This window comes from Tachysurus fulvidraco, chromosome 10 (genome assembly GCF_022655615.1).
Source record: "Tachysurus fulvidraco isolate hzauxx_2018 chromosome 10, HZAU_PFXX_2.0, whole genome shotgun sequence".
NCBI lineage: Eukaryota > Metazoa > Chordata > Actinopteri > Siluriformes > Bagridae > Tachysurus > Tachysurus fulvidraco.
In genome coordinates, this window is record NC_062527.1 from 26,064,019 (window position 1) to 26,086,022 (window position 22,004).

At 41.6% G+C, this 22,004-nt stretch overlaps 1 protein-coding gene across 1 annotated transcript; it reads left to right on the forward strand.

The window, feature by feature from the left end:
- Positions 1-237: 237 nt before the first annotated feature.
- LOC125145659 (NACHT, LRR and PYD domains-containing protein 14-like) lies at positions 238-19,698 on the forward strand. Its single transcript, XM_047819290.1, has 8 exons — positions 238-347; positions 779-827; positions 1,308-1,512; positions 1,742-3,515; positions 14,470-14,643; positions 18,193-18,369; positions 18,526-18,556; positions 19,660-19,698. The coding sequence occupies exons 1-8, from the start codon at positions 238-240 to the stop codon at positions 19,696-19,698; spliced, it is 2,559 nt and encodes an 852-aa protein (XP_047675246.1).
- The last annotated feature ends 2,306 nt before the right edge of the window (positions 19,699-22,004 follow it).

Genomic DNA, 22,004 nt, shown 5'->3' on the forward strand with positions numbered 1-22,004 from the left:
AGCAGCAGAGCTTTGTGTCAGTGAACTCTACAGGCTTTAAGACCCAGCTGAGTCAGTTAGCTGTGATTGGGACTCAGGATATCAGTGTAATTCCTGACTTATGAAGCCTGTCTCCTGTTTGAATAAGTGTACAGACTAGATCTGAATTAAAAAGATGGAATTATTGGTGTTTAATGATGAACACATTGTTTAACAGTACTGAGCATTAATTATTGCTGATATTTCTGTTCTAGAATGATGGAGGGAAAGAGATCAGACTCACCAGAACCCAGCTGTGTGTCCATGAAGAGTGACCAGTCAATGAATCCTCCACTTAAATTCAGAGACAGAGACAGTACTGATGTGAGGTCAGTATAGTGAGGTGTTTTACATCAGTGTTCCACCTGATCAAACTCACTCGTCTCATTATGAAGCCCTTCATGAGCTTTATCAGGTGTTGAAGCAGTAAAACACTAAACTGTGCAGTGCTGCAGCTCTCGGACTGGCAGTGAGGAAAAGTGCTTTAAGAGTTCAGTTCAGTCTGCAGTCCCTTAGCTGGAGGGTCTGTGGTGCTACAGAAGAACATTTACACCTGGGACATTAATGACTATATAAAGATTTTATTCATTTATTCAAACATTTGTTTCTAAACATGTTGGTGTCAGTTAGGAAATCCTGAAATCAGTGTATTGTGTTAAGAGGATAGTGTTAAATATCTGTGTGTATTTATTAGTGTGTGATTTGTGCAGCTATGAATACATATAGTCCATATTACATGATGGGGTTTGTTTGTTCACAGACCACAAAAATCAAACATCAGCACAAATCAGCTGGACTCTATATTCAAGGTGTGTGTGTTGTGTTTAAAGTGTGTAATGTGTGTGTTGTTGTTAAAGTGTGTAATGTGTGTGTTGTGTTTAAAGTGTGTAATGTGTGTGTTGTGTTTAAAGTGTGTAATGTGTGTGTTGTTTTTAAAGTGTGTAATGTGTGTAATGTGTGTGTTGTGTTTAAAGTGTGTAATGTGTGTGTTGTGTTTAGTGTAATGTGTGTGTTGTGTTTAAAGTGTGTAATGTGTGTTGTGTTTAAAGTGTATAATGTGTGTGTTGTGATCCCTTGTCATGTCTTGATGTGCAGCAGCATTATGGGTAATCAGTTGTATGAGTTTTAAATGTGATAATAAAAATAGACTTTTCTTCTTGTGATAAAATAAAAGCCTCTCTCACTGTAACATGATAATATTTAGTGTATAATAGTGTAACATGATAATGTTAATATTTCCCACTGTAACATGATAATATTTAGATCTGTTCCTGTGTGTTTCTAACCAGGAGCTGGAACACAAAGTCATCACTTTGATAAAGAATGAGCTGAAGAGGTTTAGGAAGCTCCTGAGTCCAGATTACCCAGCATGCATTGAGAGGGAGGTGGAGGATGAGGAGGATCTGCACAGTGTCAGAGACGGAGCGCTGAAGATCACACTGCACGTCCTGAAGAACATGAACCACACAGATCTCGCTAACACACTGCACAACAGTAAGAGCTCTGAGTCATGACTTTATTCCATCAGCTTCACTTTAGAGAGAGGAAATAGTTTTAGATATGAAGACTTTTAGTTTTACATTTAATTTTAATATCATGTTGTATCTGTTCATGGTCCAGCTTCAATAATATTTAGTCCATCAGTCAGGAATTAATAGCAGCGTTTGTACGATTTTGCACTAAAACTATTTATTACTAAACTAGATATTACTTTGTTTATTAGAACTCAACTCTGTGTGTCAGACAAAGTTGAAGTCCAATCTGAGAGAGAAGTTTAACAGAATTAATGAAGGAATCTCACAGCATGGAAGCTCAGCACTTCTGAATGAGATCTACACTGAGCTCTACATCACAGAGGGTTGGAGTGGAGACGTGAATAATGAACATGAGGTGAGACAGATTGAGACAGTGTCCAGGAGACCAGCAACACAGGAGAAACCCATCAAATGTAATGAGCTCTTTAAAGACGAGTCCATCAGAACTGTGCTGACGAATGGAGTTGCTGGAATTGGAAAAACAGTCTCTGTGCAGAAGTTTATCCTGGACTGGGCTGAAGGAGAAGTAAATCAGGACGTCACCTTCATGTTCCCACTTCCCTTTAGAGAGCTGAATCTGATGAAGCAGCAAAATCTCAGTCTGATGAAACTTCTTCATCACTTTTTCCCAGAAATAAGAGAACTAGAATCAATAGACTGTGACTCCTACAAAGTGGTGTTGATCTTTGATGGTCTGGATGAGTGTCGACTTCCTCTAAATTTCCAGAAGAATGAGAGATTGTGTGATGTGACAGAGTCAGCCTCAGTGGATGTGCTGCTGACGAACCTCATCAAGGGGAATCTGCTTCCCTCTGCTCGCCTCTGGATAACCACAAGACCAGGAGCAGCCAATCAGATCCCTCCTGAGTGTGTAGACCAGGTAACAGAGGTACGAGGCTTCAGTGATCCTCAGAAAGAGGAGTACTTCAGGAAGAGGATCAGTGATCAGAGCCTGGCTGATAACATCATCACTCACCTGAAGTCTTCAAGAAGCCTCTACATCATGTGCCACATCCCAGTCTTCTGCTGGATCTCAGCCAGTGTTCTAGAGAGAATGTTGGGTGAAGCAGAGGGTGGAGAGATCCCCAAGACTCTGACTCAAATGTACACTCACTTCCTGATCTTTCAGATCAAACACAAGGACCAAAAGTACCATCAGAAAAGTGACCCTGATCCTCAGCAGACCAGAGAGAGTATCATGGCACTGGGAAAACTGGCTTTGCACCAGCTGGAGAAAGGAAACCTGATCTTCTATGAGGAAGACCTGAGAGAGTGTGGCATTGATGTCAGAGAAGTGTCAGTGTACTCAGGAGTGTGTACCCAGATCTTCAGAAAGGAGTTTGGGCTTCACCTGGGGAAGGTGTTCAGCTTCCTACATCTGAGTGTTCAGGAGTTTCTGGCTGCTTTATATGTATTTTTCTGCTTTATTTCAACAAACACAAATGTGCGTGTAGGGAAAAGCACTGGACCTTTTAATTTCATCAGGAAGTCAAACCTGTCTGATCTCCTCAGGAGTGCAGTGGACAAGGCCTTACAGAGTGAGAATGGACACCTGGACCTGTTCCTCCGCTTCCTTCTGGGTCTCTCACTGGAGACCAATCAAACACTTTTACGAGACTTAATGCCACAGACAGGAAGCAGATCTCACAGCAAACAGGAAACCGTGAAGTACATCAAGGAGAAGATCAGGAAGAATGCATCTCCAGAAAAATCCATCAATCTGTTCCACTGTCTGAATGAACTGAATGATCATTCTCTAGTGCAGGAAGTACAAACTTACCTGAACAGAGAAGGTGACAGTCTCAGAGGAACCAGACTCTCTCCAGCTCAGTGGTCAGCTCTGGTGTTTGTGTTACTGACCTCAGAACAGGAGCTGGATGTGTTTAATTTGACTGAATATGACCGATCAGATGAATGTCTTCTGAGGCTTCTGCCAGTGGTCAAAGCCTCCAGAAAAGCTGTGTGAGTATTTTTATTTATAACTGTATTACTGCATGGTTTATTATTTTAATGTAACACTGAACTGCACTGTTTGGATTAATGTGTGTTAATAGTTCCTCTAATCATCTTTACACAAACCTCTGGTACTTTTACAGAAGATTGTGTCACTTTTTACACTAACATGTTATATCTGAAGGGGGCACGGTGGCTTAGTGGTTAGCACGTTCGCCTCACACCTCCAGGGTTGGGGGTTCGATTCCCACCTCCACCTTGTGTGTGTGGAGTTTGCATGTTCTCCCCGTGCCTCGGGGGTTTCCTCCGGGTACTCCGGTTTCCTCCCCCGGTCCAAAGACATGCATGGTAGGTTGATTGGCATCTCTGGAAAATTGTCCATAGTGTGTGTGTGTGTGTGTGTGTGTGTGTGTGAGTGAATGAGAGTGTGTGTGTGCCCTGTGATGGGATGGCACTCCGTCCAGGGTGTATCCTGCCTCGATGCCCGATGATGCCTGAGATAGGCACAGGCTCCCGGTGACCCGAGAAGTTCGGATAAGCGGTAGAAGATGAATGAATGAATGAATGAATGAATGAATGTTATATCTGAACTGAGGGCTGGGCCACATGGACAAAATCTTCGCATAGCTTTTATATATGAATCATGAAAAATTTAGTGTTCTCTAAAAAAAAAAAAAATCTATACAAAATAACTGCATGCATTTAAGAACTAAAGACATTTCTGAACTAAACACCAGTGAAAGACTTTTTCTTTTCTGTTTATTTTGAAAGTGACATTTAACAAAACTGTCACTGACATTTAAGAAAAACATCAGACTGACAAAATGGGATCAATATGGATAGAAAATATAAAAAGTAAATATTAAAACTGTAATGATGGGTCACAACGCAGAGGATCCATATGCAAACTTTATTAACTCACTCGTAAACAACAGGCAAAGATCCGGCAAACACAACAATATAGTACACAACAATTTGATCTCTAAATTAAATGTAAACAAATTGCAGCAGAGAGAGAGAGGGAGACATTGTCATGGAGATAAATATCTATAAAAATTCATATTTTTATGATATTTAAAATCCTTGCATGGTCTCTACTGCACTCCCTTGATTTTTCACTTTACACTTTATTTTTTGTAGTCATAACAGTACACTATAAACCCTCTGCTCAGTTTTGTAATATCTTTTATGGTCTTCGATTTTAGGGCTTTTTTCAATTTATATTGTTAGAATTAAGTCAGCTACCATTTACTTGATGACTGCTTTTTCAATACTTATTTAATTACTCTTTATTTTGAAATTCAACTATTTCTACTTGTATTTCATCTCAGGTGTTTTCAGCTATAGTTTTAATGTATCAGACACTTTCAGCTATTTTTACTGTTTCAGCTACTTTCAGAAATGCTCTATTATTATCAGCAATTCTTGAAGAATTCATTCAGCATTCATAGGGCACAGAGCAGTCATTGTGAGCCAATAAATTCCAAGGGGCCACTAAATGCTATTTACTGCATAACTTATAGGATATTTCAGATGAATGTTTATAACTCATAAAAAATGGGTCGATATTGCATAGCTTAATTTGATATATGTTGATATAACCAACTTAAATTTACAGCAACAAGTAGAAAGTTTTACATAATCAACAAATGATTAATACAAAGCACAAGATTTTTCTTGCAGTTACTTTGTTTAAGTCACAGACAAATGCCTGGCTTGTCTATTGTATCAATGCCAGGCCATTAACATATAGATGTAACAATCGTAACTTCTACAACGTAGTGATGGGAACTATTCATTACGGTGAGCCACATCTTTCTACAATACATGTAGAAAGTCACAGTGCTGGGAAACGAGTCTGTCAAATTGACCTGGTGATTAAAATCAAGACGAATGAAAGTAAATTTATTTGAGCATTGTTTTTAAACCAAAAATGAACACAACAGCCAACCACAATATAATATTGACTGGTTCTCGCATGTGCTGCTTTCAGCATTTTTGTGCAAAGTGCTCATGAGAATAAAGTTTTTCCCTTGTTGGGGCAGTAAGACATTATTGTTGTTACTGGCTGTTCTGAACAGTATGTGAAGAATTTAGTCTCTAAAGACTAAATTCTCTTTAGAAGCTCCTGGCCCTGGTTGTAGTTTGTGAACAAATTGTTACAGGCTATGTTGTAATTTTTAAGAATGCTTGATGGTAATAAATGATCCAAAATCATTTTTTTAAAATTAAGCATAATATGTCTGTGAAGATTCTCAGCCACCCAGGTGAAGTTTTCTGAAAGGCACATCATTCTCCCAGAAGACAGAACAGTAGAAGTAGGATGGTGAGAACATTTCTGATAACACCCAGCTCTGCTCCCCTAGTAAGCATAACATAGTGGTGTTCTCTCCCCTCACATCTCACAGACAGATACTGTAGGTCAATCTGCAAACTCTGGTATTCACCTCCTGCAAATCTGAGGATTCCTATTAAAACTGATGTCTCTAATAGCGCAGTGTTGTTATGCTTGGTGATGCATGTTTTAATATATATATATATATATATATATATATATATATATATATATATATATATATATATATATATAATAAAAACTGACTTTAATTTGCACAAGTTCAAAACCCACAGTGTCACCAAATACAACATCCATCTGTCTGTCTGTCTCTCTCCAGTGTGTGATAATGACATCAATGTTTCAGGTCCTTCCTACTATCTTCCTGCTGGACAGGTAAAAGGTGAAAGAGAAAACTGCTTCTATACTCTTAAAAAATGTTGTCTCTGACCTGTAAAGTCAAGGTCAGAAAGTGTTTGTGAGCAAAGCCCCATCTTCTGGTTGTGCCCTGGAATTGCATTACAACAGCTAAAAATGGGGGTGGCTACATTAGAATATTCACACGTCCTTGATTGCCTGTAGAGAGGGGGGCTCATGACAACTGGAGGTGCTTCAATCATGACAAAAACACCCCTGGCCCCCACCCTAACACAGACGGATTGTTAGAAAGGCCAACTGGCATGACCAAATATTCATAGTTTCCAGAATGGGTAGAAAAGGCGGTTTTCCATTCATCTCCCTCTCTTATGCGGATGAGGTTATTATCGCTGCGCAGATCCAGCCTCGTGAAGTACTTGGCTTTGCAAAGTTGTTCTAGGTCCGAAGGCATGAGGGGGAGAGGGTAGCGAAACTTCACGGTGATCTCGTTCAAAGTGCGGTAGTCTTCTTTTGTTGAGTCAATGCATGGTCAAAGCCCTCCGTCTCGATGTGGTGGAAGCTCGCTGGCTTTGACCTCGCTGAAGGCTTCTGTGAGGTTGTGATATTCAACAGGGAGGCCAGGAACAACAGGAGTGGTAATCGCGGAGTTAATTTGGAGGCGTGTTTTAGTGGGCTGGTAGTGTTGAGAGCAGGCTTCATCCCAGTTAATGATTCGTGGCTCTCTCCATGAGATGACCGGATTGTGACGTTTCAGCCAGGGCAGTCCTAAGATGTGGTAACTCAGTGGTATCTCAGAGGTTAAGGTGTTGGGCTACTGATCGGAAGGTCATGGGTTCGAACCCCAGGTCCACCAAGCTGCCACTGCTGGGCCCCTGAGCAAGGCCCTTAACCCTCAGTTGTAAGTCACTCTGGATAAGGGTGTCTGCTAAATGCCGTAAAAAAAAAAGATGAGAGAATGATGAGGAGAGGTTACGACATGGAACCGGATAAGCTCGCTGTGTTGCGTGCCTACTTGTAATTTGACGTCCTTGGTGCTAAATCTTATGCGCCCTTTTCCGAGAGGTCGGCCATCTATCGCCTCCACTGCCAAGAGGGGAATACAATCGGCCAGTGGAATTGCGTTCCGTTTAACGGACTCCTCCGAAATAAAATTGCCCGCAGCACCGAAGTCAACGAGAGCCACAAGATTAATCTCTTCCCTGCACCTTTAGCCATACGTCGAACTGAGTGCAGTTCTGAGAACAAGAGGAGAAGACGTTCAAACTCACCAGAGTGTTTCGTTTGTTGGGTGGTCTGTTGAGACAAGTAGCCAGCAGATGTCAGTGTTCACCATAGTACAGGCAGAGTTGGTGATGTAGACAGGTCCCTCACCTCGTCACGACAGGCGAGTCCGGTCTGTAGCTCATGGTTCAATCCCTTGCAGTAAAGAAGCTTGAGGGGTCTCTCCTCCCAGCCTGCCTGAGCCGCAAGGGTGCGAAAGGCGAGGGCATAATCTGCCGCGGTGCGATCTCTCTGAGAAATATTCAGTAATCGCTCCTCTGCGCTCTCTCCTCCAGCGGGGTGCTCAAACACGCTGCACAGCTGGGTGAGGAAGTGACTGAAGAAAGGAAACGCGGTCCCATCCTCCTTCCATACCGCGGTGGCCCACTCTAAAGCCTTTCCGGTAAGGAGTGTGCATACGAAGGCTATTCGGCTGGCGTCGGTGGGGTAGAGAGAGGGTTGTTGTGTGACAAAGAGCGAGCACTGCATCAGGAAGCCCTTGCATTTCTCCGGATCTCCATTGAACTTGTCCGGTGGGTTAGTGGCTGAGGAGATCACGTAGGCGGGTGCAAGGGACGACACCGGCGGCATTGGGCTCGGCGCCGCAGCGCTCGACGAGTTCCCCCATGAGCGAGGTGAGCTGAGTTAAATGTTGGTGGTGGCCAGCAACCTGCTGGGCTGGGGGGGATAGCTCCGTCGCGAGTTGAGAAATAGCTGCTGGATCGGTAGAAGGCAAAGTCTTCTGTAATGATGGGTCGTGATGCAGAGGATCCATATGCAAGCTTTATTAACTCACTTGTAGACAACAGACAAAGATCAACATTGGCAAACAACAACATAGAGAAGGCAGAAATCGTAATCAAAGAACAGGCAGTAGGTCAGGGCAGGCAGCAAACAAATGACAGACAGGTAAAACAGAACAAAGTGACAAACCGGGTAAACACAGGACAGAAAACACTCAGACTGACAGCTGTAGCAAATCGAGACTTCGCAATGAGGTCAAATTCAAGTGCAGCTATATAGGAAGTGGGTGATTGGCAGCAGGAGCCGGTGTAATCAGTCCTGGTGAGAGGATTATGGGAGATGCAGTTAGGAAACTGCTAGTACTCGGGGGGTTCCCTCTGGTGGCGACCGGAGGGCGAGGCAGGTGCTTCAATCTTTACAAAAACACTCTAATGTCCTTCAAGTATCTCTTTATGTTAAAGTTCCTCATCTTTTGTTGAGTGTGACAGTGTTGTGGGGAGATTCACTCTGTCATGGCTTTTTTCCTCAATTGTTCTTTCTAATAAAAATAAAACATAAATGCTTTTTATAAATTTAACCCAATACGAAGGAAAAACAAAAGTCTCCTAAACTTTACCAAGGACTGAGCTTGTGGTAAATAAAACATCAGTCATCATTTTGAACCTCAACACATTGGACAGACGAAGTGGGAAAATGTTCAGCTTTATCTTCTTATTATGTTAGAAACAAGCTAGGCAGCGAACTCAGATGTGTGATGAAGATTTTCTTTCTCCAACACTGACCTGTTTGTAGAGGATGGAGTTTAAATGTGACGTTTTATATGAAACTTTTATTTTGATGGGGTTCTTTGTTCTTTGCTTAAGTGTGCAAGCAGGTAAAAAGAGAAAGGATGAATAATGTGTCACAGGTGAGTGTAGTGTCATGACCGCTATTAAAAAGTCCTGTTTTGTTCTACTTGGAGCTCGACAAAGACACCAAACTGTTAATGATCACATTCTTGTTCTTGGATCGTGTTGTTTGTTAATCTGTTGTGGTTGAATTATAGACACAGTTTTTTGTCTGGTTCACTGCATCAGAAGATGGTGGATGTGGTAAAAACAGACGGTGAACACAAAGACGGTTGCACGTGACGGTCGGTCAGGTTTATCACCGTTACTGTTGAAAAGACGTCTGTTTTCGTTCTTTGGAATCTTTTTGTGGATTTTGGAGACATTAAGCTGTGGACTGTGTTTGTATTTATAAGCAGCTGTAGTGAATCTATATTTTTGTTGTACAACATTAATAACAGACTGGTTTTGTTCTCTGTTCATCATTATGTACTGATAAAATATTACACATTGGTACAGTACATTCTACCATGTCACTTATAGCCACCTGAAGCCCACCTACACAAATCCTTTAGTGTAACACACAGTAGTGTTGTGTTAGATTTTTACCTACAAGGTGGGTTAGATTTCCTGCTATGTGTATAGTCCGTGTTTTAGATTTAACAAACGAATGTCTACCCCTCCTTGAACCGCCATCTTATTGTGGTGGAGGGGTTTGCGTGCCTGAATGATCCGTTGTCTGGGGCTTTTTGCCCCTGGTAGGGTCTCCCAAGGCAAACAGGTCCTGGGTGACAGGCCAGACAAAGAGCGGTTCAAAAAACCCCTTATGAGAAAAGTTAAATCAAGGTCTGTGACGTCGCCCGGTAAGGCGCAACCGGGGCCCCGCCCTGAAGCCAGGCCCGGGGTTGGGGCTCACATGCGAGCACCTGGTGGCCGGGTCTTGCCCCACGGGGCCCGGCCGGGCTCAGCCAGAAAGAGCGACGTGGGGCCGATCAAGCACACCACCTGCAGGAGAAACCGTAAGGGGCTGGTGCAATGTGGATTCGGTGGCAGTCGAAGGCGGGGGCCTCGGCGACCCAATCCCCAGACATGGAATCTGGCACTAGGGACATGGAATGTCACCTTGCTGGGGGGGAAGGAGCCTGAGCTGTTGTGGGAGGTTGAGAGATACCGACTAGATATAGTTGGGCTCACCTCCACACACAGATCCAAATCCAACTCCGAGATAGAGAGAGGCTGGCCTCTCTACTACTCTGGAGTTGCCCATGGGGAGAGGCTTGCTCATAGGGCTTGCTCATAGCCCCCCAGCTCAGCAACCATGTGTTGGAGTTCACCCCAGTGAACGAGAGGGTCGTTTCCCTGCGCCTTCAGGTCGGGGATAGGTCTCTCACGGTTATTTGTGCTTACGGGACAAATGGCAGTGTAGAGTACCCGACCTTCTTGGTGTGTCTGGAAGGGGTGCTGGAAAGTGCTCCGACCGGGGACTCCGTCGTTCTACTGGGGGACTTCAACGCTCACGTGGGCAGTGACAGTGACACCTGGAGGGGTGTGATTGGGAGGAACGGCCCCCCCGACCTGAACCCAAGTGGTGTTCTGTTATTGGACTTCTGTGCTAGTCACAGTTTGTCCATAATGAACACCATGTTCAAGCATAAGGGTGTCCATCAGTACACATGGCACCAGGACACCCTAGGTCGGAAGTCGATGATCGACTTTGTGGTTGTTTCATCTGATCTCCGGCCGTATGTCTTGGACACTCGGGTAAAGAGAGGGGCGGAGCTGTCAACTGATCACCACCTGCTGGTGAGTTGGATCCGATGGCCTGGGAGGAAGTTGGACAGACTTGGCATACCCAAACGTACTGTGAGGGTCTGCTGGGAATGTTTGACAGAGTCTCCGGTCAGAGAGATCTCCAACTCCCACCACTGGCAGAGCTTCAACGAGATCCCAAGGGAGGTTGGAGACATTGAGTCCGAGTGGACCATGTTCTCCACCTCCATTGTCGACCCGGCCGCTCGGAGCTGTGGCCGTAAGGTCTCCGGTGCCTGTCGTGGTGGCAATCCCCGAACCCGGTGGTGGACCCCGGAAGTAAGGGATGCCGTCAAGCTGAAGAAGGAGTCCTATCGAGCCTGGTTGGCTCGGGGGACCTCGGAGGCAGCTGATAGGTACCGAAGGGCCAAGCGAGCTTAAGCAAAGTTGGTTAAGGAGGCAAAAACTCGGGTCTGGGAGGAGTTCGGTGAGGCCATGGAGAAGAACTATCGGTTGGCTTCGAAGAAATTCTGGCAAACCGTCTGCCGCCTCAGGAGGGGGAAGCAGTGCCCTGCCCACACTGTTTACAGTGGGAGTGGGAATCTGCTGACTTCGACTGGGGACATCCTCGGACGGTGGAAGGAATACTTCAAGGTTCTCCTCAACCCCACCGACATGTCTTCCACTGAGGAAGCAGAGGGTGGGGGCTCAGTTGTGGACTCGTTGATTCCCCAAGCTGAGGTCACTGAGGTAGTTGAGAAGCTCCTCAGTGGCAAGGCACCGGGGGTGGATGAGATCAGCCCTGAGTACCTCAAGTCTCTGGATGTTGTGGGGATGTCTTGGTTGAGGACAGTGCCTCTGGAGTGGCAGACTGCGGTGGTGGTCCCTCTGTTTAAGAAGGAGGACCGGAGGGTGTGTTCCAACTATAGGGGATCACACTCCTCAGCCTCCCCGGAAAAGTCTATGCCAGGGTACTGGAAAGGAGAATTCGGCCGATAGTCGAACCTCGGATTCAGGAGGAACAATGCGGGTTTCATCCCGGTCGTGTAACACTGTACCATCTCTATACCCTTGCCAGATTGCTGGAGGGTTCATGGGAGTTTGCCCAACAAGTTCACATGTGTTTTGTGGATCTGGAGAAGGCTTTCGACTGTGTCCCTCGTGGTGACCTGTGGGGGGTGCTCTGGGAGTATGGAGTCCGAGGCCCTCTGTTAAGGGCTGTCCGGTCCCTATATGACCGGAGCAGGAGTTTGGTTTGCATTGCCGGCAGTAAGTCAGACTTGTTCCTGGTGCATGTTGGACTCCGGCAGGGCTGCCCTTTGTCACCGGTCCTGTTCATTACTTATATGGACAGCATTTCTAACCCTAACCCTAGGAATCCCATGTCTTCTAATGATGTTCCCTAATGGAAGCATGTATATCGAGAAAAGCAGAGGTCCTAGAACTAATCCTTGAGGGACCCCATGATTAACTGGTAATAAACTGGAGAATTCACCATTTAATTCTACAAAATGGTATCGATCAGACAGGTAGGATTTAAACCAACTTAAAGCCTGTCCATTAATACCTGTGTAATTTTGTAAGCGATCTAGAAGAATGTTGTGATCTATAGTGTCAAATGCAGAACTAAGGTCAACATACAGTCTTGGTCCGAAGCTAAGAACAAGTCATTTGTAACTTTAACAAGTGCAGTTTCTGTGCTATGATGGGGCCTGAAACCTGACTGAAACTCTTCAAGGATGTTGTTCTCCTGTAAGAAGGAGCTCAGTTGAACCAAGACAACATTTTCTAGTATTTTAGACATAAACGTAAGATGTGAAATAGGTCTGTAATTTGATAGTTCATTTGGATCTAAATTAGGTTTCTTAATGAGTGGCCTAATAACTGCCAACTTGAAGGATTTAGGGACGTGACCTAAAGATAATGAGGAGTTAATAATATTAAGAATAGGCTTACCAGCTTTATGTAACACTTCTTTTCGTAATTTAGTTGGAATGGGGTCTAGTGAACAAGTTGTTGATTTAGATGTGGTAATAAGTTTATCTAACTCTTCCTGTCCTGTACTTGTGAAGCACTGTAGCTGTGTGTCTAGAGCCTTAGGTGAGTCTTAGGTGAGTTGCTCTCATATGTTGAGCGTCACCTATTTTATTCCTGATGCTTTCGATTTTATCAGTGAAGAATTTCATAAAGTCCTCACTACTGAACTGTGATGGAATAGTGTGTTCAGATTTCTGTTTTTTTGTTAAACTAGCCACTGTGCTAAATAAAAACCTGGGATTGTTCTGGTTATTTTCTATGAGTTTGCTCAGGTGCTCAGAGCCCTAGCAGCTTTTAGAGCCTGTCTATATCTGGACATACTGTCCTTATACGCAATTCTAAAAACCTCTAATTTAGTTTTTCTCCACTTTCGCTCGAGGTTACGGGTTTCTCTCTTGAGGGTGTGAGTATGACTATTATACCACGGGGCAGGTGTTTTATCTCTAACCTTCTGTAATCTGACTGGGGCAACAGTGTCTAATGTGCTAGTGAATATAGCATCTATGCTGTAAGTCATTACATCTAGGTCGTTTGTGTTTAAGGGTACAGTAAGAAGTCCAGACAGATGAGGCAGGTTATTTGTGAATCTGTCTTTGGTGGTCGGAATAATAGTTCTACTGAGTCGTTAACGTGGTGAGACACAGTTAGTCTGTTCTATAGGTAGTGTGTACATTATGAGATAATAGTCTGTGATGTCGTCACTTTGAGGTATGATATCTATATCAGTGACATCTATTCTGTGTGATATTATTAAATCTAGTGTGTGATTACGACGATGAGTTGCTTTAGTGACTTCTCAGATGTTTAAGCTAGTATTAAATCCAGCATGCTCCAAACACAGACCCTCTGTAAACAAAACATTCATATAAGCAAAACCATAACCATGTGCCACAAACACCTTAATATTTACACACTAATTATAATGGTCAGCTACTTACGATTGAGTCTAGAACCATTAAGTTCCTCAACCAGGGTACAAAGGCCCAAACCACCATGAGGTAAGCTGCTCCAAAGGAGATAGAGACTTACTTCCTGCCTGACTCCTTCTTGGATACCTTGAATAGGGGTTTTCAGTATCACCTGGACGTTTGACTTTGTTTATTTCTGATGCTGTGTGCAGTCGTGCTGATGTGACGTCACTCTGTAAACAGGGAAGGAGCTCAGATTTGAGAAGAAAACCCCACGTTCACTTCTCAGTTGTGGAGGCATGAAAGACATGATCCCATTTACTCTGTGGAGAAAGGAGGATTCACTAAGTTGTGTTGAAATAGTAACAGTGACATCTGTAGTAAACAGTACAATGTTCTTTCTAATATCCTTTATTTACATTGTTTATGATCGATGAGAGATTTTTACACATCTATATTTTATAAAAAATACAAATCATGATCAAGAATCGTTTAGAAGGTTTAAAAATATAATCTTTCTCTTTAGTTTGGATGTGTTTGGACGTATGTGAACACTCCACCTAATGGTCTTATAATAAATTGTAGCTGAGAAATTGTGGAGAGCAGAAAGACGTCCCTGTGACACAAACACACTGACATTTCTGTTACATCTTCAACTTTAGCTGGATTATGGCTGTTTGTGTGTTTGAGATCAGTGTTCTGATATTTCATCATTTCTCCTCCAGGCTGTGTTTCTGTAAACTGACAGAGGAAAGCTGTAGAGTTCTGTCCTCAGTTCTCAGCTCAAACTCCTCCAGTCTGAGAGAACTGGACGTGAGTTACAATAAACTGCAGGATTCAGGAGTGAAGCTGCTCTCTGATGGACTGAAGAATCCACACTGTACGCTGGAGATACTGAGGTACACACACACACACACACACACAGTGTTTAAGCTGTTTTGTAAATGTATTTAGTGAAGGTGACTGATGGATAAACACTGAGAGTGAGATCCACATCCTGGGAGCAGCGACACTAAAAGCAGTTTGACTGAAGCTTCTTCTTATTAAAATTCACCTTAAGGAAGTCAGCATTTGTTGATGATAAATAAATATTTGAGATGATATTAAAATAATTGTGGATGTCACAGGTAACCAGTACAGTTCCTGTACAATAGGAGTGATTTGGTTACTAACTGTAATGTATAAAGGAGTTTATGTGAAATACATAAAAGAGCATTACATTAATCTAATCTACTTGGAATGATTGAATGTAGAAAAAGTTTTTCTGTTTCTTCTTTACATTAAAATGGACAAATTCTTTCAGTGTTCCTCAAATGATAAAATGTGAATTTAGAGATATTATTGATGTGAGGAACAAAGCTGAGGTCAGAGTCGACTATTACTCCCAGATTTCTAACCTGTATCCCAGCTCGTTTTTCAATAAGTTTTCTCTTTTTTCTTTATCTCCTATAATTAATATCTCCATTTTATCCTGGTTTAACTGTAGAAAGTTCTGTGACATCCAGTCAGATATTTCATTCAAGCATGTAATCAGTTTGTTAATTAGCTATTGTTTACACAGTGACACTGATATATAAACTTGTGTGTCATCTACATAGCTATAAAAACTGATTTCATGTGTTTGAGTCGAACAAGAGTCATGTAAGATAGATCTTTATGGAACTCCAAATGAAATTTCTTTTCTTTTGTTGTCTTGATGAGTGACTTCACAATTGACCACAAAACTGTCTAGCACACAAGTATGATGTGAACCAGTTTAGTACTGGTCCTGAGAGACCGACCCAGTGTTCAAGTCTGTGTAGAAGAACATCCTGGTCTACAGAATCAAAAGCTGTCACTCAGGTCAAGAAGAACAAGAATGGAAATGTGATCAGAACTGGAACTTAGTTACAGATCATTTAAAACCCTGAGCAAATGCTGCACAGCACAGAACATTTGTGTTTAGTGACACTAAAACTCTATAAAAGGTCAATGGGAGTTATTGTGACTTATTAATGTAACAGCAGCTGAAGACCAAAATGTGGAACCAGTTTACAGGAAAGGTGAATTAGGTGTGAATGTGGTGAAGGGAAAGAAAACGGTTGGAAGGAGAGAAAAAGAGATCTACACTGTACCCAGGTGATCATGAACACTGTAATGACGAGTCGGCAAAATCCATGTGAAGAAGTTGTAATGAAGAAAAGATAAGACAAACAATCCAAAATCAGTAAGTAAAGGCCGGGTCAAAAAACAGGAGTCTGAAATAAGTGTAACAAACAGTCCATGAGGAGAACAAATCACATCCACAAACCTGAAGAAGCAATAATCCAAAGAGCAAAAACAGGGTCAATAGTGATAAATATCACCATCAGAAACAAAGCTCATTCACACCATATAGAAAAACACTTATTTATTAGATCTGTGTATTGAGGGTATTATGGGATGTGTCTCTGTGTGTGAAGGTTATTAAAAAACACCACCAACAGTTTTACTGTCTCTGTGAAAATACTGAAAGATCTACATCACTTCTCACATCAGAACAAAGTATATTTATTTCCCCAGTGTGTAGATCAGTGTACATTACACACATATTTAATAACACACTAATTCTCTAGTCATACTAAAGTGTTGTACAGCATTTAAATAAAGATGTCATGACAAACAGAAGTAATTAATAAACCAGCTTTTATCCTCCAGAAACATCACACTGGTCTCTAAATAGCTCTAACAGTGAGCTCTAAATCTTCTGTCAGCTCAGGCGTTTCCCAAAAAAGAGAATTCCCTGTGTAAACACTCCTAAACACACACACACACACACACACACACACACACACACACACACACACTACTAGTACTACTACTACTACTTACAGTGAGGTCAATAAATTCATGTCTCTGGTGTTATCTGTCCTCATGGAGCTGCTACCATTTTATAGACCTGTTTCTGTTGTTCAATGGGAGCAAAAATACTTTCCCCAGAGCTGCTGAACACACTATATGAACATCTCTCTGCTAGAAATAAAGAGACGTGTTTGCTCAGAGTGACGTCTCTGTTATTATCTTCTTACAGAAAGTTAAATACATCTCAGTCTCATATGAGCTGAGACACATGGATCTGTCCAAGAGCAGTCCAAGTTTATACACAGATGTTCATGTTAGATTTTATCCTTATATTAGAACCTTGTGTTCAGGTGGACACTTTATTTCTCACTGATGGAAACACCACATTTCACTATAAATCAAACACTTCATTTCTCTTCCAGGCTGTGTGGGTGTAATCTGACAGAGGAAAGCTGTAGAGTTCTGTCCTCAGTTCTCAGCTCAAACTCCTCCAGTCTGAGAGAACTGGACCTGGGTGACAATAAACTGCAGGATTCAGGAGTGAAGCTGCTCTCTAATGGACTGAAGAATCCACACTGTACACTGGAGATACTGAGGTACACACACACACACACACACACACACACACACACACACACACTGCGTTTAAGCTGCTTTGTAAATGTATTTAGTGAAGGTGACTGATGGATAAACACTGAGAGTGAGATCCACATCCTGGGAGCAGCGACACTAAAAGCAGTTTGACTGAAGCTTCTTCTTATTAAAATTCACCTTAAGGAAGTCAGCATTTGTTGATGATAAATAAATATTTGAGATGATATTAAAATGATTGTGGATGTCACAGGTAACCAGTACAGTTCCTGTACAATAGAAGTGATTTGGTTACTAACTGTAATGTATAAAGGGTTTTATGTGAAATACATAAAAGAGCGTTACATTAATCTAATCTACTTGGAATGATTGAATGTAGAAAACGTTTTTCTGTTTCTTCTTTACATTAAAATGGACAAATTATTTCAGTGTTTCTCAAATGATAAAATGTGACTTTAGAGATATTATTGATGTGAGGAACAAAGCTGAGGTCAGAGTCGACTATTACACCCAGATTTCTAACCTGTATCCCAGCTCATTGTGTTCAGGTGGACACTTTATTTCTCACTGATGGTAACATCTCATTTCACTATAAATCAAACACTTCATCATTTCTCTTCCAGGCTGTGTGGGTGTAATCTGACAGAGGAAAGCTGTAGAGTTCTGTCCTCAGTTCTCAGCTCAAACTCCTTCAGTCTGAGAGAACTGGACCTGAGTAACAATAAACTGCAGGATTCAGGAGTGAAGCTGCTCTCTGATGGGCTGAAGAGTCCACAATGTACACTGGAGATACTGAGGTACACACACACACACACACACACACACACACACACACACACACACACACACAGTTTTAATAAACACTACAACATCCAGTTCTCCTCTGTGGTAACTGTAATTGTAGTGATCTGATATATTGTTATTGTTGTGTGTGTTAGATGGAGAGTAAATGTACTGTATATAAAGATTTTTTGTAGTTCATGTTTTCAATACTAAAACTGAGTGTGTTAAGTGTGAGAAGGTTTTCTTTCTTGCAGGATGCCTTTATGCAGTATTACAGATGAAGGTTGTGCTGCTCTGGCTTCAGCTCTAAGGTCAAACTCCTCATCACACCTGAGAAAACTGGATCTGTCCTGTAATAATACAGGAGAATCAGGAAAGAAGCTGCTTTCTGATCTACTGAAGGATCCACGCTGTAAACTGGAGACACTACAGTGAGTTACTGACTTTCTGTCTATTTACTGTATGATATTGTGTAATATTCACTGTGTGCTGTAAAATGTCACATCTAATGTGTGTATTTATGCTTCTGTTGTTCATAAGTAATGTGTTTAAATGTGTCTGTAATTCTGTCCTGTTGTGTTTTTCAGCATTAAGGGTAATAAACTCACCAGGTCTGGTGTAGGACAGGAGTCTCTCCTCAGACCTTTTTTCCAGGATAAAGCAGTTATGGTGGTGAAGCGTTAGAACACGTCCCACATTTCCAGCAGTTTGGGAGCTGAATCATTCATATTCAGATGTAGAAGATCCTTAACAATAACTGTGACTGATCACATCCTTTTATCCTCTCAGCTACAACTTCACACTTTAACATCTTTTACAATCCAAAGTCAAATCCTTCAGCATCTACACACAACACAGAGATATCATCACATCATCACACTGATTACACAAATACACATCCATGTGTTACAGATGTTTAGACAATATTTTTACCTCTTTAATTGGATCTCAGATTTGTTTCTCCACAGATGATTGACTCACAGTTGTGATCTTGATTTATTTATATTCCTTTAAAAGTCTCTTCTTTTCAAACCCTTTTCACTAAACACTTTTAAAATCTTTATTAAATTCCCTTTAAACATTAAAGGAATCTTCTTTTTTGTGTAGTTGATCTATTTTTCTATAATTTATTTTCTTCTTTCTTAATTTCCTCATGACATTTTTTATCTTGGTTGCATCTTGTTTTTATATAATTTAACTTCTTTTTTTCCTCTTTCCACCACATATTTCACTTTATTTCTTCATTTTGCCCCCTCGAGTTCTTTCTCCTCCCTTTTTTTTTAAAAATATTTTTGTTCTCTTTGGCCAATTCATTCTCTAATTAAAAAAAAAGATTTTACTTGTTATTTCTCTTTTCCTTTCTTTCTTTCTTTCTTTCTTTCTAAAGTTTCCCTACGTTAATCCCAGGCTGTCACCGATGGAATAGTTTCAGGAAACAATCAGGCTTCTACTAACGTAGCTGCCCCCCACCTCGAATTTCCATGGATCAAGCTGAAACTATGTCTATCTGAAACCTATTGACAAGGATGGTAGAAATTTCAAATTTTCAAATTTTATTTTATTTTGATGTCTTCTGAGAGAAGAGATCATACTGAACACGGCAAAAAAAAACAACAAAAAAAAACCCAGCATGTCGATAGCTCGAACGGTTGCTGAGATATTCACCTTTAATTCTGCTCTTTTTACAAGACCCAGAATCCTCTCTGTGCATGAGAAATTAGGCGCAGCCCACAGTCAAATGGCACCATCTGCAGAAATAATTAGGTAATTTCATGCATTTTGGATTAGGTTTCTAATATAGGGCAATAAATAACAAATATAAATATAAATATAAATTAGTTGGGGTTAGGGTTAGGGTTAGGAAAGGTAAGTTTATTTGTATAGCACATTTCATAGTCATTCAAAGTGCTTTACATAGAAATTAAAAAAACAGTTTATAAAAGAGAATATATATATATATATATATATATATATATATATATATATATATATATATATGAAAAATAAGAAACACGATAAAATCATAACAAAAACAAATAACAATTAAAGAAAATAAATGTGATTTTAAAAGTGACTTGGATAAAAAGTGCAGTCAGTGTGAAGCAGCACAGTCAGGGTGAAGCAGCACAGTCAGGGTGAAGCAGCTCAGCGCTCATTCAGTAAATGCAGAGTTAAACAGATGTGTTTTTAATCTTGATTTAAAAGTGTCTACTGTTGAAGCACATTTGATCTCTTCTGGAAGCTGATTCCACCTATAGGTGGCGTAATAACTAAATGCTGACGCACCTTGTTGAGTGAACCCTTGGTATCTCTAACTGACCTGATCCTAATGATCTGAGTAGTCTGCTTGGTTTATATTCAATTAGCATATCTGTAATGTATTTCAGTCCTAAGCCATGAAGTGATTTATAAACCAGTAACAATACTTTAAAATCTATTCTAAATGTAACTGGAAGCCAGTGTAAGGACCTGAGGACTGGAGTGATGTGCTCAGATGTTTTGGTTCTGGTCAGAATTCTGGCAGCAGCGTTCTGTATGAGCTGCAACTGTCTAATGGTCTTTTTGGGGATCCCGGTAAGGAGTCCATTGCAATAATCCACCGTGCTGGTGATGAAAGCATGAAAAAGTTTCTCTAAGTCTTGTCTTGAGACAAAACATCTAATTCTGGCTATATTTCTGAGATGGTAGTAAGCTGATTTGCTTATCGCTTTCACATGACTACTGAAATTAAGGTCAGACTCTAAAATTACCCTAACTACGGTTAGGGTAGGGTTAGGTTTTGGAAAATATACAATGACTCCCCCCATCACAGGTTAGGGTTAGGGTTAGGGTTGGGGGTAGGGTTAGGGTTGGGGGGTAGGATTGGAGTCCCAGACCGCGGTCCCAATTAAGGGACTCACGTTGCGCACGGGCCTGCCTAGCATGCCACCCCGATCGTCCCACCGTCTCCCCTGTGAGTCCCACACCATAAACCATGGAGTTCAAGTGTTTTTTCGGGCGGGGACAGTCCAAATAGTTTCTGTCCCCTGTTCAAAAAATTCCTCACAATTGAGGTTAGGGTTAGGGTTAGGGGTTAGGGTTAGGTTTTTGAAAGAGTACAATGACTCCCCCCATCACAGGGTCTTAACCTGTGTGGTTAGATAGGGAGACAAGGGAAAGGGTTAGGGTTAGGGTTAGGTTTTGGAAAATATACAATGACTCCCCCCATCACAGGATCTTTAACCTGCGTGGTTGAGTAGGGAGACAAGGGAAAGGCACGGGCCGACGCATGTTATTGCACAGCTATCGCTCTGTCAGAACTTTGTTTATATTTAGGTCCCAAATGGGCCTTGAGGAACAAGGAGGTGAGCCACCAGGTTGAGTGAGTCAGTCTCCAAGTTTTAGGATTTTCCTAAGAAAGGGGTTGTGTTCATTTATTTAATTAATTAATTAATTAACTATTCATTCATTCACACATTCATTCAATTATTTATTTATTAATTATTTAAAAAGAATTAATTTTATAATTAATGGTTTATTTAAGGTTGTTAAACAAACACTTTAAGAATTTCAGGACACATCATCAGCAGTGCACCTCAGGCTCAACGGGTGTTTCGGCCTTTGATCACTGAACACCCTCTTCTGAGGCGGCCAGCCGTAGGTGGATCAAGCCTCGGCTTGTGTCCCATGTCCAATCAGAAGCTAACTAATGCTAATGCTAAGTAACTCCTCCGTATGGGTGGAGTCATTGAACTATTTTGCCTATTAACCTGTTTTATCTATCTATTTATTTGTCTATAATGGGCTCTAATTTGCTCTTAAAAGAAGAGAGTGGAAGTGAAGGAGAGCAGAATGGGAGAGAACTTGTCTCTCTCTTTAACGTTACCATTTTGCTACTGTTCTTGTTAACATTATTATTATTATTATTAGTGTAAAGCATTATTTCTATCAAAGTGCTACACAAGTGAAATTGGGAAGCTAACATGGTGTGGGTGCAGTGTGGTGCATGATGTGCTGTCGTGTGGTCGGTGCTAGCCACCAGTAGAAGACTTGGCCCCATTTAAGGTCTGTTGGCCCCAGACCACCG